Consider the following 21272-nt stretch of genomic DNA (forward strand, 5'->3'; position numbering starts at 1 on the left):
AAATCTTTGTATATATTATTTTTATATTTTATAGGACAAATTTGGAGAACTGTTATGACTATTTTAAGACTTTTGTAATAATTACACCCCAGATATACAAGTAATATAATCTTTTGGAGTTGAATTTGTTTTCACTATTCAGAGATGTTTAAATTCCCTGCCTTATTTTCTCCTTTATTATTAGTTTTTATCAGAATTCTCCACTTTTCAAAACTGATCAATTATTAGGAGCAAATGGTCTGAAAGACATATTTTAGTTGACAAATAGAGCATTATCATTATATGTTCCTTGGTAGTCAACAGACAATAATCTACTTGGAGATTCAGACATATTATAAAGTATATCACATACTTCTGATTCTGCAATATAGCTGTGACTCTTATCCCTTTATTCCCATATTCCCTGGGTGGAATATTGTCATATACATTATCATATGAAACATTTATCTATTGTCAGACATTGTTTTAAGGACATTGCATGTATTCATTCATGTAATTCCTTAAAAAGCCTAGTAGGGTTTACAGATGAAGAGAATAAAGCACATTGAGGGACAGTAATTTCTTCAAGATAACATACCTAAATAGGAAGAAGTTTGAACCCAGGCAGTCTGGCTCCAAAGTCCATGCTTTTAGTACCTATTATGTGAAATCTTTCTGTATGTGTGTAAGAAAAATGGGTCTCTGGCTCCTATAGCAAAGATTTTGTGTCTTGGGTTTCCTGTCAGATGAGAGACAGTGTGTGCATTATGAGGACCAAGAAGATGAACAGGCTAGAAAGAGAAGTTTGAAAATAAGATGCCTTCCAAAAAGAGCTAATAAATCAAAACTGGATTGATACATTCTCTGAAGGATTGAATATTACTTGCAAAATCCTAAAATAATGGCTGTTTTTAACTGAGCTTTTAACTAGTTGTATAACTAGTATGGCCACTTATGATACAAATAAGGTTTCATCTTTTAAATATTCAGATTAATCACTTATACTAATCTGTTTATATTAGCACGACTGCTAAGTAGCTCTTTTTTTGGTGTCTCCTTCCACTCCCCTTTCACATACTGCTTAACTTTTGACAGTTTACTCATTACAGAGAGGCTAATCTTCCTTTCAAAGCATGAATAAAGAGGTGAGAATTTTGATTAGTATATAAGCTAGTGGTCTCATTTTCAGCTTCATTTGATTTTGCCACTGCTACATGGTTTCGTGGATTAAAACTTATCCCCAAGAATTTGATGTATCCTTGCTCTTGATGTGATGACACTGACCCTTGTGGAGACCTTATGGTTCATATTAATATTGGACTTTCCAGTGTTATGTTTATCCAAGCGATAAAGCACAGGATTTACTTAAATGCTTCATGAGCCTGACTTCCACTCCAGGTCAAATGTGTGACAACGGTATCTTTCAGCCCTTTCCCCACACTGTACCAAAATCAGCCTTCCTTTCTTGAACATCTTGTGCAGGAATAGCAAACTGGTAGTCTATAACTCAGATGTAGCTCACAGATAAATTTTGTTTGGTCCTCATGGTATTTTTTTAATAATTGAATTTTATACCATTATTTTTTATAAAAATATAAAATGATTTTTAAACAAAAGATTTCATATTAATATTGGACTTTAGTATCCTTGAACCATTATAAAAGTTGATTTCAGAGGCCCCTTATTCCATTTAAGAACAAATGGGCACTGAATGAATATCCTTTTTACTCAGGATTTATACTGTGTGATTTACTCTGTCTGGCCTTATATTGTTTTGCCTATACGTCCTCTGTAGACACTAAATTTGGCACATAGTGCCTCTAATTTAAACCCTAAATCACCAACTCAGATTCTCCTTTCCTTTTTGATAAAGCTTGTTTAGTGTGCCTTCCTACTTATGGACCACAGATACTATCACTAAAATTCATGAAAGAAATTCTGGTAATTCTAAACCTTAGGAAGAATGATGTCTAGTTTTAATCCTTCCCTTTCAGGATCCCCATTTTATTTTTAATATAGATCTACTTACCTCCACCTCTTTAATTAATTTTGTTTACCATTAGGTATTGGGAAGGAATAGCCTTTACTAGCTCCAAAGGGTTTTTGTTAGGTCATTCCCCCCAGCTAATGAATGCCTGCTAGCCTTACACCTACATAATTAAGTTGTCCACTGAAGTGATTCTTCCCAGAGCAAAGAAGATCCTTGCTTCAGTCAACTGTCTCTACTTACATAGAGGAGCACTTGACAACGTTTTATTTTAAAGATTTATTTATTTATTGGAGAGTGAGAGAATGAGAGAGTGCATACATGTGCCCTTGCAAGCATGGGGAGGGGCAGAAGGTGAGAGAAAGAGGGAAAGAATCTTAAGCAGACTCCCCACTGAGCGTGGAGCCAGATATAACAGAAGGCTCAATATCACAACCCTGAGACCATGACATCAGCTGAAATCAAGAGTTGGGGACGTAACTGAACCACCCAGGAACAATGACAACTTTTAAAAAATTAAGTATAATTTATATACCATAAAACTTTGTCATTGGAGTTCAATGTAGAGTTCAGTGTTTATTAATAAATTTGTAGAATTGTGCAGCCATCTCCACAATTCATTTTTAGAATATTTCCATCACTTCAGAAAGTTTTATACCCGTTGGCAGTTAGTCTCCACTTTTCATCTAAACCACAGACAAACTCTGATGTTTTCTGGGCCTACAGATTTTCTTTTCTGGACATTTTCTACCTCTACAGATTTTCTGTCCCTATAGATTTTTGTCATTACAGATTTTTCATTTCTGGATGTTTTATATAAATGGAATTATACAACATGTAATCTGTTGTTTCTGACTTCTTGCACTTAAAGTTTTGATGTTTATCCATGTGAAAGAACATAAAAAATAATTTTATTGCTGAATTATAGCATGCTTTATGGATATAATACATTTTGTTTAACCATTCAGCAACTGATAAACATTAAGGTTATTTCCAGTTTGGGATTATTTGGATAATGTCATGATAAACATTTGGATACAAGACTGAGCAGTTTTTCTGCTTTTAGTTCTCTTAAGCAGATACCTAGGAGTACAATTGCTGGGTCAAGGCTAAGTTTATGTTTATTCTTTTAAGAAACTTCCAAATTGTTTTAAGTGGCTTTACCCTTTTACATTGCCACCAGCAATATATGAGGGTTATAGTTTCTTCACATTCTTGTTAATACTTGATATCATCAGTCTTTTTAATTATAACCATTCTGTTATATGTGAATTGGTATTTCATTGTGATTTCAATTTGTATTTCCCTAATAATTGATGATGTTGAGCATATTTTCATATGTTCTTAGAAGCCATTTGTGTATCTTCTTTGGAGAAACACATTTTCAAATCTTTTGCTCACCTTCAAAACAGGATTTTTGTCTTTTTATTACCAAGTCTTAAAAATTCTAAATATATTCTAAATACAAGTTCTTTACCAAATACATAATTTGCAAATATTTACTCTTGGTCTATGGCTTGTCTTATTTTCTTAAATGGTGTCTTTGAAGAGTAAAAGTTTGTGATTTTAATGAAGTACAGTTTATCATTTTTTCCTTTATACTTTGTACTTTTGTTGCTAAATCAAATCATTGTCTAACCCAAGGCAATGATGATTTTTATTCTCTGCTTTCATCCAGAAATCCATTTTTTTAGTTGTCTTTGTATTTATGATGTGAGGCATGGAGTGAAGTCCTTCCCCCCATCCTTCGTATGGCTATCCAATTTTTACTGTACTTTTTTTAATCCAATTTTTAGCATCAGCTATCAGTTTCTTTTTTTTTATTTAATTTTTTTCAGTGTTCCAAGATTCATTGTTTATGCACCACACCCAGTACTCCATACAATACATGCCCTCCTTAATACCTACCACCATGCTCATCCAACCCTCCACCCCCTCCCCTCCAAACCCCTCAGTTTGTTTGTCAGAGTCCCCAGTCTCTCATGGTTCATCCCCTCCTCTGATTTCCCCCAACTCACTTCTCTTCCTCTTCTCCCAGTGTCCTCCATGTTATTCCTTATGCTCCACAAGTAAGTGAAACCAAATGATAATTGACTCTCTCCGCTTGACTTACTTCACTCAGCATAATTTCCTCCAATCCCATCCATGTTGACACAAAAGTTGGGTATTCATCCTTTCTGACGAAGGCATAATATTCCATTGTATATGTGGACCATATCTTCTTAATTATTTTTATTAACATATAATGTATATTTGTCCCAAGGGTACAGGTCTGTGAATCATCAGGCTTACATACTTCACGGCACTCACCATATCATATACCCTCCTCAATGTCCGTAAACCAACCACCCTCTCCATATCCTCCCTCCGCCCAGCAACCCTCAGCTTGTTTTGGGGGATTAAGAGTATCTTGTGATTTGTCTCCTGATCCCATCTTGTTTCATTTTTTTCCTTCTCTAGCCCCCAAACCCCCCACTCTACCTCTCAAAATCCCCATATGAGGGATATCATATGATAATTGTCTTTCTCTGATTGACTTATTTCGCTCAGCATAATACCCTCTAGTTCCATCCATGTCATCACAAATGGCAAGATTTCATTTCTTTTGATGGATGCATAGTATTCCATTGTATATATATACCACCTATTCTTTATCCATTCATCTGTTGATGGACATCTAGGTTCTTTCCATAGTTTGGCTATTGTGGACATTGCTGCTATAAACATTTGGGTGCACGTGCCCCTTCCAACCACTACATTTGTATCTTTAGGGTAAATACCCAGTAGTGCAATTGCTGGGTTGTAGGGTAGCCTTATTTCCAACTTTTTGAGGAATCTCCATGGTATTTTCCAGAGTGGTTGCAGAAGTTTGCATTCCCATCAACAGTGTAGGGGGGTTCTCCTTTCTCTGTGTCCTCTCCTGCATCTGTCATTCCCTGACTTGTTAATTTTACCATTCAGATCGGTATGAGGTAGTATCTCACCATGGTTTTGATTAGTATTTCCCTGATGATGACTGATATGGAACTTTTTCATGTGTCTGTTGGCCATCTGGATGTCTTTGCAGAAATATCTGTTCATATCCTCTGCCATTTCTTGATTGGATTATTTATTCTTTTAGGATTATTTGTTCCATTTCTTTGGGAAAAAATGGATGGTATTTTGATAGGAATTGCATTAAATGTGTAGATTGCTTTAGGTAGCATAGACATTTTTACAGTATTTATTCTTCCAATCCAGGAACATGGAACATTTTGCCATTTCTTTGTGTCTTCCTCAATTTCTTTCATGAGTACTTTATAGTTTTCTGAGTATAGATTCTTTGCCTCTTTGGTTAGGTTTATTCCTAGGTATCTTATAGTTTTGGGTGCAATTGTAAATGGGATTGACTCCTTCATTTCTCTTTCTTCTGTCTTGTTGTTGGTGTAGAGAAATGCAACTGATTTCTGTGGATTGGTTTTATATCCTGACACTTTACTGAATTCCTGTACAAGTTCTAGCAGTTTTGGAGTGGAGTCTTTTGGGTTTTCCACATATAGTATATCATCTGTGAAGAGTGATAGTTTGACTTCTTCTTTGCCTGTTTGGATGCCTTTAACTTATTTTTGTTTTCTGATTGCTGAGGCTAGGACTTCTAGTACTATGTTGAATAGCAGGGGATATAGTGGAAATCCCTGCCCTGTTCCTGACCTTAGGGGAAAAGCTCTCAGTTTTTCCCCATTGAGAATGATATTCACTGTGGGTTTTTCATAGATGACTTTGAAGATATTGAGGTATGTACCTTCTGTCCCTACACTTTGAAGAGTTTTGATCAAGAAAGGATGCTGTACTTTGTCAAATGCATTTTTAGCATCAATTGAGAGTATCATATGGTTCTTGTTCTTTCTTTTATTAATGTATTGTATCACATTGATTGATTTGCAAATGTTGAACCAACCTTGCAGCCCAGGAATAAATCCCACTTGGCTGTGGTGAATAATCCTTTTAATGTACTGTTGGAGCCTGTTGGCTAGTATTTTGGTGAGAATTTTCGCTTCTGTGTTCATCAAGGATATTGGTCTATAATTCTCCTTTTTGATGGGGTCTTTGTCTGGTTTTGGGATCAAGATAATGCTGGCCTCATAAAATGAGTTTGGAAGTTTTCCTTCCATTTCTATTTCTTTTTCTTTTTCTCTTTCTTTCTTTCTTTTCTTTTCTTTTTTTTTTTTTTTTTTTTGAACAGTTTCAGGAGAATAGGTATTAATTCTTTAAATGTTTGATGTAATTTCCCTGGGAAGCCATCTAGTGCTGGGCTCTTCTTTTTTGGGAGATTTTTGTTGACTGCTTCAATCTCCTTGTGGTTAGGGGTCTGTTCAAGTTTTCTATTTCTTCCTGGTTCAGTTTTGGTAGTTTTTACATCTCTAGGAATGCATCCATTTATTCCAGATTGTCACATTTGCTGGCATATCGTTGCACGTAATATGTTCTTATAATTGTTTGTATTTCTTTGGTCTTGGTTGTGATCTCTTTCATTCATGATTTTATTTATTTGGGTCCTTTCTCTTTGCTTTTTGATAAGTCTGGCCAGGGGTTTATCAATCTTATTAATTCTTTCAAAGAACAGCTCCTAGTTTCATTGATTTGTTCTACTGTTCTTTTGGTTTTTATTTCATTGTTTTCTGTTCGGATCTTTTATTATTTCTCTTCTGCTGGGTTTAGGCTTTGTTTACTGTTCTTTCTCCAGCTCCTTTAGGTGTAGGGTTAGGTTGTGTATTTGAGACCTTTCTTGTTTCTTGAGAAAGGCTTATATCGCTATATACTTCTCTCTCAGGACCACCTTTGCTGTGTCCCACAGATTTTGAACCGTTGTGTTTTCATTTTCATTTGTTTCCATGAGTTTTTTCAATTCTTCTTTAATTTCCTGGTTGACCCATTCATTCTTTAGTAGGATGCTCTTTAGCCTCCATGTATTTCTGTTCTTTCCAACTCTCCTCTTGTGATTGAGTTCTGGCTTGAGAGCATTGTGGTCTGAAAATATGCAGGAAATGATCCCAATCTTTTGGTACTGGTTGAGACCTGATTTGTGACCCAGGATGTGATCTATTCTGGAGAAGGTTCCATGTGCACTAGAGAAGAATGTGTATTCTTATGCTTTGGGATGGAATGTTCTAATATATCTGTGATGTCCCTCTGATCCAGTGTGTCATTTAAGGCCTTTATTTCCTTGTTGATCTTTTGCTTGGATGATCTGTCCATTTCAGTGAGGGAGATATTAGAGTCCCCTAGTATTATTGTATTATTATTGATGTGTTTCTTTGATTTTGTTATTAGTTGGTTTATATAGTTGGCTGTTCCTCTATTAGGGGCATACACATTTAAAATTGTTACATTTTCTTGTTGGACAGACCCTTTAAGTATGATATAGTGTCCTTCCTCATCTCTTATAATAGTCTTTGGCTTAAACTTAAAATCTAATTGATCTGATATAAGGATTGCCACCCCAGCTTTCTTTTGATGTCCATTAGCATGGCAAATTGTTTTTCACCCCCTCACTTTCAACCTGGAGGTGTCTTTGGGTCTAAAATGAGTTTCTTGTAGACTGTATATTGATGAGTTTAGTTTTTTAATCCATTTTGATACCCTGTGTTTTTTGATTGTGGCATTTAGCCAATTTACATTCAGGGTAACTATTGAGAGATATGAATTTAGTGCCATTGTATTGCCTGAAAGGTGACTATTACTGTATATTGTCTTTTCCTTTCTGGTCTACTACTTTAGGCTCTTTCTTTGCATAGAGGACCCCTTTCAATATTTCCTATAGGGCTGGTTTGTTGTTTGAAAATTCTTTTGATTTTTCTTTGTCCTGGAAGCTTTTTATCTCTCCTTCTATTTTCAATGATAACCTAGCTGGATATAGTATTCTTGGCTGCATATTTTTCTCATTTAATGCTCTGAATATATCATGCCAGTGCTTTCTGGCCTGCCAGGTCTCCGTGGATAAGTCTGCTGCCGGTCTAATATTTCTAGCACTGTATGTCACAGACTTCTTGTCCCGAGCTGCCTTCAGGATTTTCTCTTTGTCATTAAGACATGTAAGTTTTACTATTTGATGACAGGGTGTGGATCTATTTTTATTGATTTTGAGGGGTTTCTTTGTGCCTCCTGGATTTTGATGCTTGTTTCCTTTGCCATATTAGGGAAATTCTGTACTATAATTTGCTCCAATATACCTTCTGCCCCCCTTTTCTTCTTCTTCTGGAATCCTAATTTTTCTGATATTGTTTCATCTTATGATATCACTTATCTCTCGAATTCTCCCCTCCTTGGACCATATCTTCTTTATCCATTCATCTGTTGAAGGGCATCTTGGCTCTTTCCACAGTTTGGCAACTGTGGTCATTCCTGCTCTGAACATTGGGAATACAGATGAGATGGCCCTTCTTTTCACTACATCTGTATCTTTGGGGTAAATACCCAGAAGTGCAATTGCAGGGTCATAGAGTAGCTCTATTTTTAATTTCTTAAGGAATCTCCACACAGTTTTCCAAAGTGGCTGCACCAACTTGCATTCCCTCCAACAGTGTAAACAGGTTCCCCTTTCTCCACATCCTCTCCAGCACTTGTTGTTTACTGTCTTGTTAATTTTGGCCATTTTAACTGGTGTAAGGTGGTATCTCATTGTGGTTTTGATTTGCATCTCCCTGATGGCTAAAGTTGATGAACATTTTTTCATGTGTCTGTTAGCGTTTGTATGTCTTCTTTGGAGAAGTGTCTGTTCATGTCTTCTGCCCATTTTTTAATGTGATTATCTGTTTTTTGAGTGTTGAGTTTGAGGAGTTCTTTATAGATCCTTGATATCAGTCCTTTGTCTGTAGTGTCATTTGGGAATATCTTCTCCCATTCCATGGGTTGCCTCTTTGTTTTGTTTACTGTTTCCTTTGATCAGCTATTAGTTTCTTAAAAAAAAAATCTTCTAGAATTTTTCATAGAAATTGTACTGAATCTGTAGATTAATTTGTAAAGAATTGCTCTTTTAACAATATTGAGTGTTATAATCCATGAAGATGAAATATTTCTGCATTTTATAGATGTTCTTTAATTTCTATGCAGTGTTTCCTATTTTTTTAGTGCAAGAGTCTTGTGAAAATTGATTTTTAAATATTTTATTTCTGTTAACACTGTTGTGAATGGAGTGGTTTCTTTTAGGTTGTTTGTTCCTAGTATATTAAAATGTTATTGATTTTTCTATATTAATCTTACATCCTATAATGTTAATAAACTCATTTTTTAGTTCTAGTAGTTTCTTTGTAGATTCCTTAAAATTTTCTACATATAGAATTACATCATCTGCAAATAAAGACAGCTTTCTTTCTTATCAATCTGTATGCCTTCTTACCTCATTGCACTGACTAAAACTTCTAACACAAAATCGCATAGAAGTGGTGAATGCCAACATCTTTGCCTTATTCCCAGTTCATGGAGGAAAAATATTCCATTTTTCACCATTATATATGAGGTAAGCTATAGAGTATCCCCCCACACACACATGCACTTTTTTAGCTTGATGAAGTTCCCTTCTAGTCCTAGTTATCACAGGTGTTGAATTTTATGGAATGCTTCTTCCTTATATATACAGATGATTATGTAGTTTTGTCTTTTATTTTATTAATACAGCATATTTCCTAATTGATTTTCAGTGTTGAACCAACCTTGCATTCCTGCAACAAAGCCTACATGGTCATGGTATATAATCCTTTTTATATACTGTTGGATTAGGTGTGTTAATATTTTGATTGTGATAGTTGCATTGCGGTGCATATTGGTCTGTAATTTTCTTATGATCTTTGCCTAGCTTTGTCAGCTTTGGTATCAAACATTATAGAATAAATTGGGCAGTGTCACATCCTCCTTTATATTCTGAAAAAGTTTATGTAGGATTGGTACTAAATCTTTGGATGTTTCATAGACTCCCCTGAGGAAACTATATGGAAATGAGCTTTTTCTTATGGGAACAATTTTAATTACTAATTCAAATTTTTTTAATATTTAATTATTTATTTATTTGACAGACAGAGATTACAAGTAGGCAGAGTCAGGAGGAGAGAGAGGGGGAAGCAGGCTCCCCGCTGAGCAGAGAACCTGACTTGGGACTCGATCCCAGGACTCTGAGATCATGACCTGAGCCAAAGGCAGCGGCCCAACCCACTGAGCCACCCAGGTGCCCTAATTCAACATTTTAATTTGTTCATAGGTCTTCTCAGATTTTCTCTTTCTTCTTGAGTTAGTTTCACTAACTTGTCTTTCTATGAATTTGTCCAGTTCATCTAAGTTACATAATCAAGATAAAGTTGTTTATAGTATTCTCTTATAATTTTTAAAAATTTCTCTAATGTCAATGATAATGTTCTTTCATTTTTCATTTGGGTAATTATTATCTTCCCTATTTTGTCTTGTTTTATTATGTTTCATGAGTTTTAATGTTTCGTCAGTCTAGCTTGAGGTGTATCAGTAAGACTTTGCTCTTATTCATTTTCTCTGTTGTTTTACTATTTTCTATTTCATTGAATTTTCCTCTAACCTGCTGTTTGGTTTTGGTTCAATTTGATCTTCTTTCTTGAGTTTCTTAAGGTAGAAGAAGCTTAGATTATTGTTTGGGACTTTTCTTCTTTTCTAATATAGGTGTTTAAATCTACAGATTTCCCTATAAGCTTTGCTTTGTCTCCATTTCATAAATGTTGATTTCTCATTGTAGGTGTTTTTAATTCAGTCCAAAATATTTTCTAATCATCCTTTAGATTTCTTTGTGATTTCTAATTTAATTCTGCTGTAATGAAAGAACATATTTTGAATGATTTCTAGTCCTTTCTGATTAATATATTGTTTAGCTTATGCTTAATATGGAAATTTCCATTTGTGCTTGAAAAGACCATGTATTTTGATGATGTTAGGTGCTATGTTTTATAAGTGTCAAATTTTAATGGTATTATTCAAGTTTTCTGTATCTTTGCTGATATCTGTCTAGTTTTGCCATGAATTATTGAGAGGGGAATATTGAAATTTTCAACTATAATTGTTGAATTATCTAGTCCTTCTTTTAATTCTGCTATTTTTGTTTTAGCGTTTTGGGAGCTATTTTGTTTAGTGTATATAGATTTCTAATTGTTAAATCTCTAAGATGTATTGGCCATTTTATCATTATGTCCTTTTTTGTCTGAAGTACTTTTTTTTTTCCTCTTAAAGTCTATTTTGTCTGATACTGATTTAGGTACTCCAGCTGTCTTATGGTTACTTTTTGCATGGTGTTTTTTTTTTCTTTTCCTTTCAATCTATTTATATCTTCAAATCTGGCTTTTGTAGATAGCATACAGTTGGACCTTGCTTTTTTATGATCCAGTCTGATAATTTCTGTCTTTTAATCTGTCTTTATTCCATTCATATTCAACGTAATAATTAATATGGTTGGATTTCCATCTTCCTTTGTGCTATTTGTTTTTGATATGTCTTATAGTTTTTGTGTATTTTTCTCTTTTATGTCTTTAGTGTTAAACAAATATGTATTGGGTACCATTTTAATTTCTCTTTGCTTTTTAACTAAATTTTTAAAAGATATTTTCTTGATGCTTAAGTGTTATAGTGTACATTTTATCTTATCACAATCTCCTTCAGGATAGTACTGACTTAATTCTAGTGAAATATAGCTATTTTAATCCAATATAGCTCCATTTCTTCTCCAGCTCTGTGTTATTTTCACATATAGTACATGTACATTTTTGTAAACCCAGCATAGCAATTTCATACAATTTAAGTCCTTTAAAGAAATTAAGAGAAGACAGAAAAGTATATATTTATAAAGTTTTTTACTTATATTTTTTACCATTTCCTGTATTCTTCATTCTTCCTGTCAATTTGAGTATTGTCTGGTATCATTTCCTTTCAGCCTGAAGGACAGCCTTAAGTATTTCTGTTTGCAACAAACATTCTCAACTGTTAGTTATTTGGAAAGGTCTATTTTGCCTTTGTTTTTGGAGAATAGTGTTTTGGGTAGAAAATTTTTGTGAACAGGTTTGTTTCTTTTTTCTCTTAGCAGTCTGAACATATCATTCCACTGCCTTCTAACTTCCCTGTTTCTGGTAATTCTATTTTTTTCCCTTGTACATGATTAGTCATTTTTCTCTTGCTGCTTTTAAGATATTCTCTTTGACTTTGTCTTTCAAAAACTTGAGTATGATGTGTCTGGGTATAGATCTCTTTGTGTTTATTCTAGTTGATATTGTTTGAACTTCTGTATCTGTGGGGTATTGTTTACCATCCAGTTGGATTTTCAACCAGTATTTCTTCAAATATTTTTTCTTTGCCCTTTGTCTTTCACCTCTCTTTCTAGGATTCCTATATATGTATGCTGCTACCCTTGATATCCCACAGATTTGTGAGATTCTGTTCATTTTTTCCCTATCTTTTGTTCTCTGTATTTTTCAGTTTGGATATTTGTATTGATCTATCTTCACCTTCACTGATGCAGTGTTTGGCCTCAGAACTTCTGTTGGGTCTATGTAGTCAGTTTATAAATTTTGGTTACTGTACTTTTGAAGTCTATAATTTTTTTCTGAAGATTTTATTTTATTTATTTGACAGAGTGAGAAATCACAAGTAGGCAGAGAGCCCGATGTGAGGCTCAATCCCAGGACCCTGAGATCATGACCTGAGCCAACGGCAGAGGCTTAACCCACTGAGCTCCCCAGGTGCCCCTGAAGTCTGTAATATTTATATTATAAATTATTACTCTTTCTGTATTGAAACATTATTATTATATTGCCATTACATTTTCCTTTAATTCTTTAAACATTTCCTTTTATTCATTGATGTATTTATAATAGCTGTTTTAAAGTCTTTTGTCTGCTAAATCCTATATCTTAGCCTATTCAGAGAAATTTTCTATTGACTGCCTTTCTTCTTCATTATGGATTATATAATATTTTTGTTAAAAAAATTGTTTTTTTTAAATGATAATTTTGTGGCAGTTCTAGATTCTGATTATTTTTTCTTCCCTGTTTCTTTTTATTTATTTTTAATAATTTTTTGGCCTTAATGTATGGTCTGTCCCCTATGATGTCTGGTTTCTCTACTAGGGTTTACCCTGTGTCTATGTACTTAGTTGTTGTTCAGTGACTGATCAGAGGTTGTGCTCAAACACTTTGAGCAAGTCTGTGCTGATGGAGCTGTTTGTGTGTTGAAAGGGACATTAGGTGCTCAGGCAGTTTTCATGTCTGTACCAATTTTAACTTTCTGCAGGGCCCTCTTGGGTCTCCCCTATGGGAATAGCTTCCTAGTTAGCCAGGGATATGTGAGGAGCTTATTTAGGTCCTCTTTGACTCTTTCATTTCCATTTTCCATGTTAAATTTCTTGCTAGACCACCAGTCTGCTGCTCACCCCTATGAAAGGCCACAACTAGAGTAGCAAAGCTGGATACTTTCCCTATTCATTTCCTACGGTTTGCTGTTTTTATTGACAACATCATGTGTGGGATGATTTTTTTTTTCTTGTCTCCTCTGTATATCACGTCAGCCCTTTCTGGCAGCAAAGCTGCTAGTTGTCATGGCCAGCCTTACCTGATAGAAATACTGCACTGACTGAGCTGTTGAAGGAACAGGAGCAGCACTAAGCAAGACCACCACAGACTTCCACTGTTCTTATACAAAGTTTAGCAGTTTTTCATGAATACATGCTTCTCGATTTGTTGTTTGTGATTGCTAGATTTCCAGAACCACAAGGTGGTTGTTTTTGACAACTTTGTTCAGCTTCATATTTGTTTCTTAGAGAAAAGATCTGCTGACTTACTCATTCCTCCATCACCAGAAGTCCTATCTCACCTGGCAGCTTTCAAAATGGCAAGTTCACTTGCTGAAGTTCCAAACTTAATAAGCTACTATTCTATATATCCTTTGTACCATTTTGTTACAAAACTTAGGTCTCTAAGAATCAGAATAGTCTGTTCCCCATATTATCCAGTCTGCCCACCTTGCTATACAACTGTCATCATCATCTTCTTTGATGTAAGGAATTTTACATTTCAACAGTAATCTTCAGTAACTTTTTGTATATTATTCTCTTTTGAAAACCACTAAGTGGCATATGAGACTGTTTGTAATGCTGAATTTAATGGAAGTTTATAAATAAATTATTTTATGATTCTGCTTTATAAACGAAGGAACATATAGGGTTGTTTTTGTTTCTTCCGTAATACAGAATGTTTAAATGGTTAACATTTGTGCTGCAGTATAGCTTTCTGGCTCATGAAAAATGAAAGCTATCAGCGATCTGGGCAATAAGATTCATCGCCAATAGTCACTAGCAACAGCACACAGCATTTTAATATCAGTGAGGTCCACAGCTAGCAGTAAGAGCTGGTGTAATTGAAAGACGTTTAGGTGCAATCATTCTGCTGTTTGTTCCTTGCCAGGTTCAACATGGGATTGTGTGAGTATTTGAAGAAAACAGCATTTTTTTTTTATATCTTTGAAAGATGTAAAAAGGGTAGATAAGTGCTTGAATTTAAGAAACATGATGATTTTTAAATCATGTGGCTCTAAAATAAAAAGATATTTTATTTGTCTTGCTTGATTAAAGCTTTAGAAAAGCTACTCCTTGGTTACAAGTGAACCGATAATTCTGGTCTAATGTTGCCGTGGTAACAACTCATGCTGATATAATTGAGAACATCTTATACATCCTGGTTTGAACATTTTCTCCCTGCCATTTTGAGTTGTTCTAGTGGTATATGAAGGAGACTACGATAACCAGCTTGAAAGAAATTAAATCTCGTTATACACATCTTTGGCATTAATCTGTTGTTTACTAGTGATATCTCATGCTGGGCAGTTATGCTTTGGTTCTAGGGGCTTTTCTTTTTTAAACAAAAGAAAGCTATTTTCATTTTCTGTGTGCTGCATGTTCCAGTGTATGTGTTTACACCATCGGTTCGTCTACCTCTAGAGATTAGCATAACTCCCTTTGCTGTTGGATTGTTGTTTTGAGCAATATGTTTTGGAAAGGTTGATTTTCATCATGAGTGGTAAGTATGCTCTCTGAGCCTCTGCAGCTATATGTTTTAAAAATATTTAAATATAAGAGGAAAAAATATTTTCTAAAGGGGAAATTGTAAAGCCAGAGCTATAGTGAATTACATTTTCTGTTGATGCTTTTGCATTTTGGAATTATAGTAATTTGCTTTTAAAATCTATTGAGAACTGTGGACAAGTAAAACCACTGCTAATAGTCAATACCAATAATCAGTCTCTAATTTTCTTTATGGTTTGATTTATTGTATTCATTAAATACTGTTGTTATTGTGTTACAAATGAGTGAGTATTTTAAAGACCCACCATGATAAGAGAGAAATTTCTTTATAGTATATGATCCTGAAGATAATTAAACTTTCCATTTATTGGTTTATCATTCTAATATTAATTTTTGTTAGCTTATTTTTGATATTTTTCAAATATTAATCTTTAAAAAAATACTAATCTTAAATAAGATGCTGCTAGAATTTTGTTGATTTATTGGTTGCTTTTAACTACAGTTCTTGAGAAATAAAGATTTGATGATGAAATAAATATGTGCATTTTGGTTTTGGAGGCTTTGTTAAAATTTTTCAGAGATACTGTTGTAAGGGGAAATAATTTGTTAGAATAAGTACTTTTGTGATCATTAGTTTCCTTTTTTGTTTTTATATTGACTTTTTTTTTGAAACATGTCCAAAAATGTTCTTTGAGAAAGCATCCTACAGTATATACTGCAGTTTATCATAGGATAAAAGCTGTTCACTTTAAGCCAAACCTGCAGCTAAAAATAGATATCCTGTTGTTAGAGTGAGAAATATTTGCTTAGAGCATAATTCATTTGCATCTTTTTGTTTAACTAAAAAAGAGGATGTTTATAAGTTAACCTTTGAATCGGATACATTTTAGGAGAACTGTTATTTTTTTAATAATATGTAACAATCTATAATTTACACTTAAAGGATTTGGAATTGGAATTCAGAACCTATATAATGATGGAATTCAAAATAAATGTGCCTTTTCTTCCATAATTGGAGATCACCTCATTACTGCCAATAATTTTTTTTTTTTAATCCTGCTGCCATATACCATAAGTCTCTACAGCACTGTTAGGTATTTGTTTATAAAATGATACTAGACATTAAAGGACATTTTCACTTGCAAGATATTAAGAATTGTTATTGTTATTTTTCTGCTAATAGATAGATCCTTCTGATCTAGTTTTTGAAATTTGGACTAATATTACAAAATCAGCATGTTAACATTCCTTAGGATTTCTGTGGATATCAAAATTGAATATACCTGGTTATCATACTTAAAATATTAGATTTCTTTGGCTCTAGCCAGTAAGTGTTTTTTTCTTTGAAAGTTTGGTTTAAAACAGAATTTTTAGGTAACCACTGTAGTATTCTAGAGGTTTTACAGTTGGTTGTATTGATTTTAGCTGAAGAAAATTTTTGCTTCTTTTCTGTTGCTTAATTTCTCTTTGAAGAATGTATGGATTATTCAGATAATGTTTGATATACTTGAACATATTGTCTTGTCCTTATAGCCCTTTCTACCACAGGAATCTTACTAATCACAATTAGACATTCTGACTTTTTCAGTATTGTCTAATTTCAACTAATTTTACTCCTATCAGAGTGTTTACAAGCCTTAACCATTTCAAAATGTGGGAAATCACAAATGAAGTGTGATTTTACTTATAAAAATAAACAAATGCTAGTCCTTTTTATCTGAGTTTATAGCTATACATGTGGTATTTATATGCATGTGGTATTTTTCTAGTTAAAAAACTACTCTTTTTCTCCTTCCTGCCTATTAAGTGTTAGGTTTCTCTGAGAATCTATCTTTGGCCCTCTCTTAATGCTATATTTTCTCCAAATGATCTCATCCATGCCCATATCTTCAGTTGTTACCTGAAGATTCAGCTCAAATGTGAATTTCCTCTTTCCATCCCAAATCTACTCCTTTTTCATCGATTTCTATTTTTGTTAATGAGCCCAGTGCCCATGTAGGAATTTAAAACAGAAACCTTATAGTAATTCCTAACTCGTTTTTAACCCCACCCCTTAGGCAGGCACTCAGTCATTAATTTTTATTGATTCTATATCAGAAATGCCTCAGAAATCACTCAATATTCTCTAGTCACACTAACACTGGGAATGCTTAAGATTAGGCATTCTATATATTCTCAGTCCTGTTCTAGTAATTGCTTCACCAGCCTCACAGCTTCCAGTTTTATATCCTTCCAGATCATTCATTTAACATGCTGCCATTTTTTAAATGCCAGTATGCCCATTTTGTGACCCAACATGAAAACTTTCAGTTATTCCTTATTGTCTCTAAGATAAAGGTTAAATTCCTTAAAGTAAAGTATGTAAGATCAATCATCTACCTTTATGGCTTTATTTATCTGCATCTCTCATAAAATTCTGAACTGGCCATACTATACTACATATTATTCCTTGCTACCTTTTCGTATTTATATCTTCTGTCATAAAAATTATGAAAACCAGTTAGCTTTTCAGTGCCTTAATCATAGACTCTACAGAGTTAGGTGATTCCCCTGTACTCCCAAAACAGACTTATAAATTATACCAATTGTTTAAATTATACTGAAATTATATACTGGCATTTCAGTTTTCAGTCTCCAAACTTTGAACTCCTTAAGTGAAGGGTATCATTTCTAGTAGCTATACCAGTGCACCAAATGTGGTAATGAACTCATAAATTCTTAAAGAATAAATGAATGACAAAATTACCTATATTTGAGTACTTTTCTTACAGTTTCAATGAAAAATATCAGACCTGTGTTTTAGTTTTTGATTCATATGCTTATCAGAACAAAACTAGCACCCTTATTTCAGAATTCCAGAAGAGAATTCTTATTGGCCTAGCTGCAGTGAAGGGCAAACTTCTGAAGAAGCAGCTTAACCTGCTGTGAATGACAGGAAAGTTATAGAGCTGAGCACAAGCATTTACTTAAGCTCCCCTTCCAAGGTCTGTATTTTCTAGATTAAAAATGTAAGAACACAAAACTGGAAAATCAGTTTATCAGTTCTCAGTTTTAGAATTAAGAAACTGTACTTGGCCAAAAATATACAGTATCAGATTGAAGATCATACACCAAAGTCTAACAGTTTTACTTTGAGTAGCTTGCCTTTATGGAAAATTAATAAACAATAGTTCTACCCTCACTAACTTGGAGGGATGGATGAAGCTTATAAGAAAGGCTTTGGGGGAGATGAGTAGAAGATCCAACACTGGTGATTACTTTCATTTTAAAACAGTTATGGGACACCCAAGAATTGTTAAGCTATTCCAAGTTTAAAAGGTGGCTTTTTTACTTCCATATATAACAGGGCTCTTCCTTGATGTGGTGGGTATCACCACCAGCAAGAAACCCTGTGGTACTGCCTCCATTCCCATTTCTAAAAGTCCCTGAATTTTTTAAGTGATAATATAAATATGTACCAACTAAAAGATTTGAGAAACTGATTCTAACACAGCAAAATAGGAAGTGAGATGATCCACCTTATTTGAGGGCATTTGTAAAGTTTTGAAAGTCTTCTCATTGTTTATAAATGGATAAAAAAGAAAAGCAACAACATGGAGCCCATGAATGAGATTATGCATCATTAAAGGATAAATCACAGAATTTGAGAGGAAAAGAATGAACTTATATTTAGAATATGTTGGGGAGAGTTTAAAAATAAGAAATTATAAATAGTATCTGTGTTGAATTCTTAAAAATTCCAAGTGAACATGAATCTGTGTTCACTTGAAAGATAAGATTAAAAAAAATTTTTTTTTAAACCAAGAGAGTAGGATGAGAAGAGAGCTGTCTGACAGGCAGGAATAGAAAAGAAATTATGATAAGAGATTGATATAAGAAAATGAACCTGGCATTTGCAGAACATAAAGCTGCATTAGAAGCAATAAAGAACAAAATAATCACTGCAGGAAAGTACATTAATGATATGGAGAACTAGCTTGATAAAACCTACCAGGATCTAGGGGGAATGGACAGGCTAGAAATTATGAGGTAAAAATTATGTTAGAGTAGCAAACGCTACAAATTGAATAAATCGCATTCCTTCAGAACAGATAATGACCAATAAAATAGGAACAATAATAAAAAAATATGATTCAGGGAAACTTCTTAAGTGAAAAAAACCCTGAATCTATAGATTCAATGAGCTCATTGTGTTTTGACAAAGATTAATACAAATACCAATACCTAAATATATCTTGATAGAAGTTTTTAATTTCAAAGATAAAGAATTATACAAAAATCAAGCTATCTCTGCATCTTACAACTTAACATAAAGCTTGTCTTATAAAGAAAAAAAAAATCCAAACATTTTAGATTAGATAATTTTAAAAGCTTTCTGGAGCAAAAATTAATGATGATACAACAACATCTAGAAATGCTAAATAAAATATAACAAGCATCCCTTTAAGTGAATACCTGAACTTACAAGAATATAATAGAAATCCTCAGTGTACAAAAAGTGAACTGGTAAATGGAAACCATAGTTGTAAGGGGGAGCATACTTTGACTACCCTGAGGAGATTTTCTATCTTGGCTAACCAGAGGGCTTTCATTTTAAATGGCCTCACAGAGACAGAAGAACTTATTTGACCCATGCATCTTCCAATTTCCTAGACTCTACATAAAGCCAAGATCCTCAAAGGATTATAACCTCAGTGAAAGCACAGATTAGAAAATAAAGCCTCTCCACTGACACAAGGAGAAAATAAGGAAGTTTGTATTTCTCGGCTTAGATTCCTGGGACATGGGAGGAGTAGGTATGCTTGTATGTGGGATTCCTCTCCTGAGAGTTTGTAATCAACTGCTTCTCTAGTAAATTTCATTTTTTTAATCTGTATTAATTATGTAGTCTAGAATCACCAGTAAAATAAAATACATTATTGTAACAGTCCCAGGCTAGTAACATCTACTGGATGCCAGGCAGAAGCTCATACAAACTGTATCCTCAAGTCGAGCCCTGCAGGTTTCTCACAGGTAAAGCTCAACTGAACTTTAAATTCACAATCCAAAATCCAAATAGATACACACACACTCTACTACAAACAATATTCAGCAGATACAACAGGATTACATGCTTCCAAGAATGTCAGAGAGTAGAATTGTCACAGGCTACCATTTAAAATTAATAATCGCATAAAAAAGAAATACAAGAGAAAAAAACTACGCATCTCTAACAGAATCTCAAAACATAGAAAACAAAGTTGACCCATTTAGAAAGAAAAATTGTAAGTTTGGATGTTTATAGAGAATGCTCACCCAGTAATTGGAGGATATACAGAAATATATAGAACACTTAGAAAACTGATTATACAACTAAACATGTTCAAAATATTTTAAAGAATTGATATATGGGCCATGATCTCTAACCACAAAGCAATTACGTTTAATCAGTAAAAAGGACTTGTTAAACAGATTAACAAACACACAAATATTACATTAAGGGATTTAAAAATTCAGATAACTCACAGGTCAAGAATAAACTCAATATAAAATTGAAATTGAGCTATGTATGAAAATTGTGCAGCTAAAGTGGATTTAGAAACAAAGTTTTAAATGCTTATATCTGGAAAGGAGACATTAATGATGTAAGTATTTAAATAAATAAGTTAAAGAAGGCACAGCATGGTTAATCAAAAAACAAACTAACGAAGACATGAGCAAAACTCAATAAAATAGAAAATTAAAATCCATCAGAACCAAAGGTTAGTTCATAAGAAAGAGTTTTAAAAGAGTTGATGAGAACTATAGCTATTTAAGTTTTAATCATAATTAAAATCTTTATTCAAAACTTAACAAAATTAGGACTGGGCAGTTTTAAGATCAAGTTCTAGGATGAATTCAAAGAACAAAAATTTCAGTCTTGTACAAAATCTTTCAAAGAATTAAAAAAGAGGAGAAACTTTTAAATTTATTTATTGAGTCAAGTATAGCTTTACAAGTAAATTATGGGAAAAGAAAATTAATTAGAAACATTTTCTCTGAAGTTAGGACAGGAAAAGGATGCTCATTGTCTGTTTCTGTAAAGTATTGAAATGTTAGTCATAACCTGCACAATAAGACAATTAAAAAATGGAGGAAACAAAATTGTCATTATTCATAGATGATAGGTGATTCTCTGCATAGAGAATTCAAGAGAATCTACCAATGCTATTTTAGAATTAATGAGAGATACAGTAAGATCAGTATATAAACATCAACCATACATCAGCAAGA

At 33.6% G+C, this 21272-nt stretch overlaps 1 protein-coding gene across 8 annotated transcripts in view; it reads left to right on the forward strand.

The window, feature by feature from the left end:
* Positions 1-21272, forward strand: part of PRKACB (protein kinase cAMP-activated catalytic subunit beta) — a 131336-nt gene that overhangs the window by 68248 nt on the left and 41816 nt on the right. Inside the window, exon 1 of one of the 8 annotated variants that reach the window (XM_013056223.2) lies at positions 14217-14420. The exons of 2 other annotated variants lie outside the window; for them this stretch is intronic. In XM_013056223.2, coding sequence (XP_012911677.1) covers positions 14411-14420 — 10 coding nt within the window. In that variant the 5' untranslated portion in view covers positions 14217-14410. Of the gene's footprint in view, positions 1-14216; positions 14421-14655; positions 15016-21272 lie in introns of those variants that run through there. 5 more of the 8 variants (XM_013056224.2, XM_004752714.3, XM_004752713.3 and 2 more) reach the window with 5 other exon arrangements.

Source organism: Mustela putorius, unplaced genomic scaffold (genome assembly GCF_011764305.1).
Source record: "Mustela putorius furo isolate JIRA1106 unplaced genomic scaffold, ASM1176430v1.1 tig00003853_pilon_pilon_pilon, whole genome shotgun sequence".
In the NCBI taxonomy this organism is placed as follows: Eukaryota; Metazoa; Chordata; class Mammalia; order Carnivora; family Mustelidae; genus Mustela; species Mustela putorius.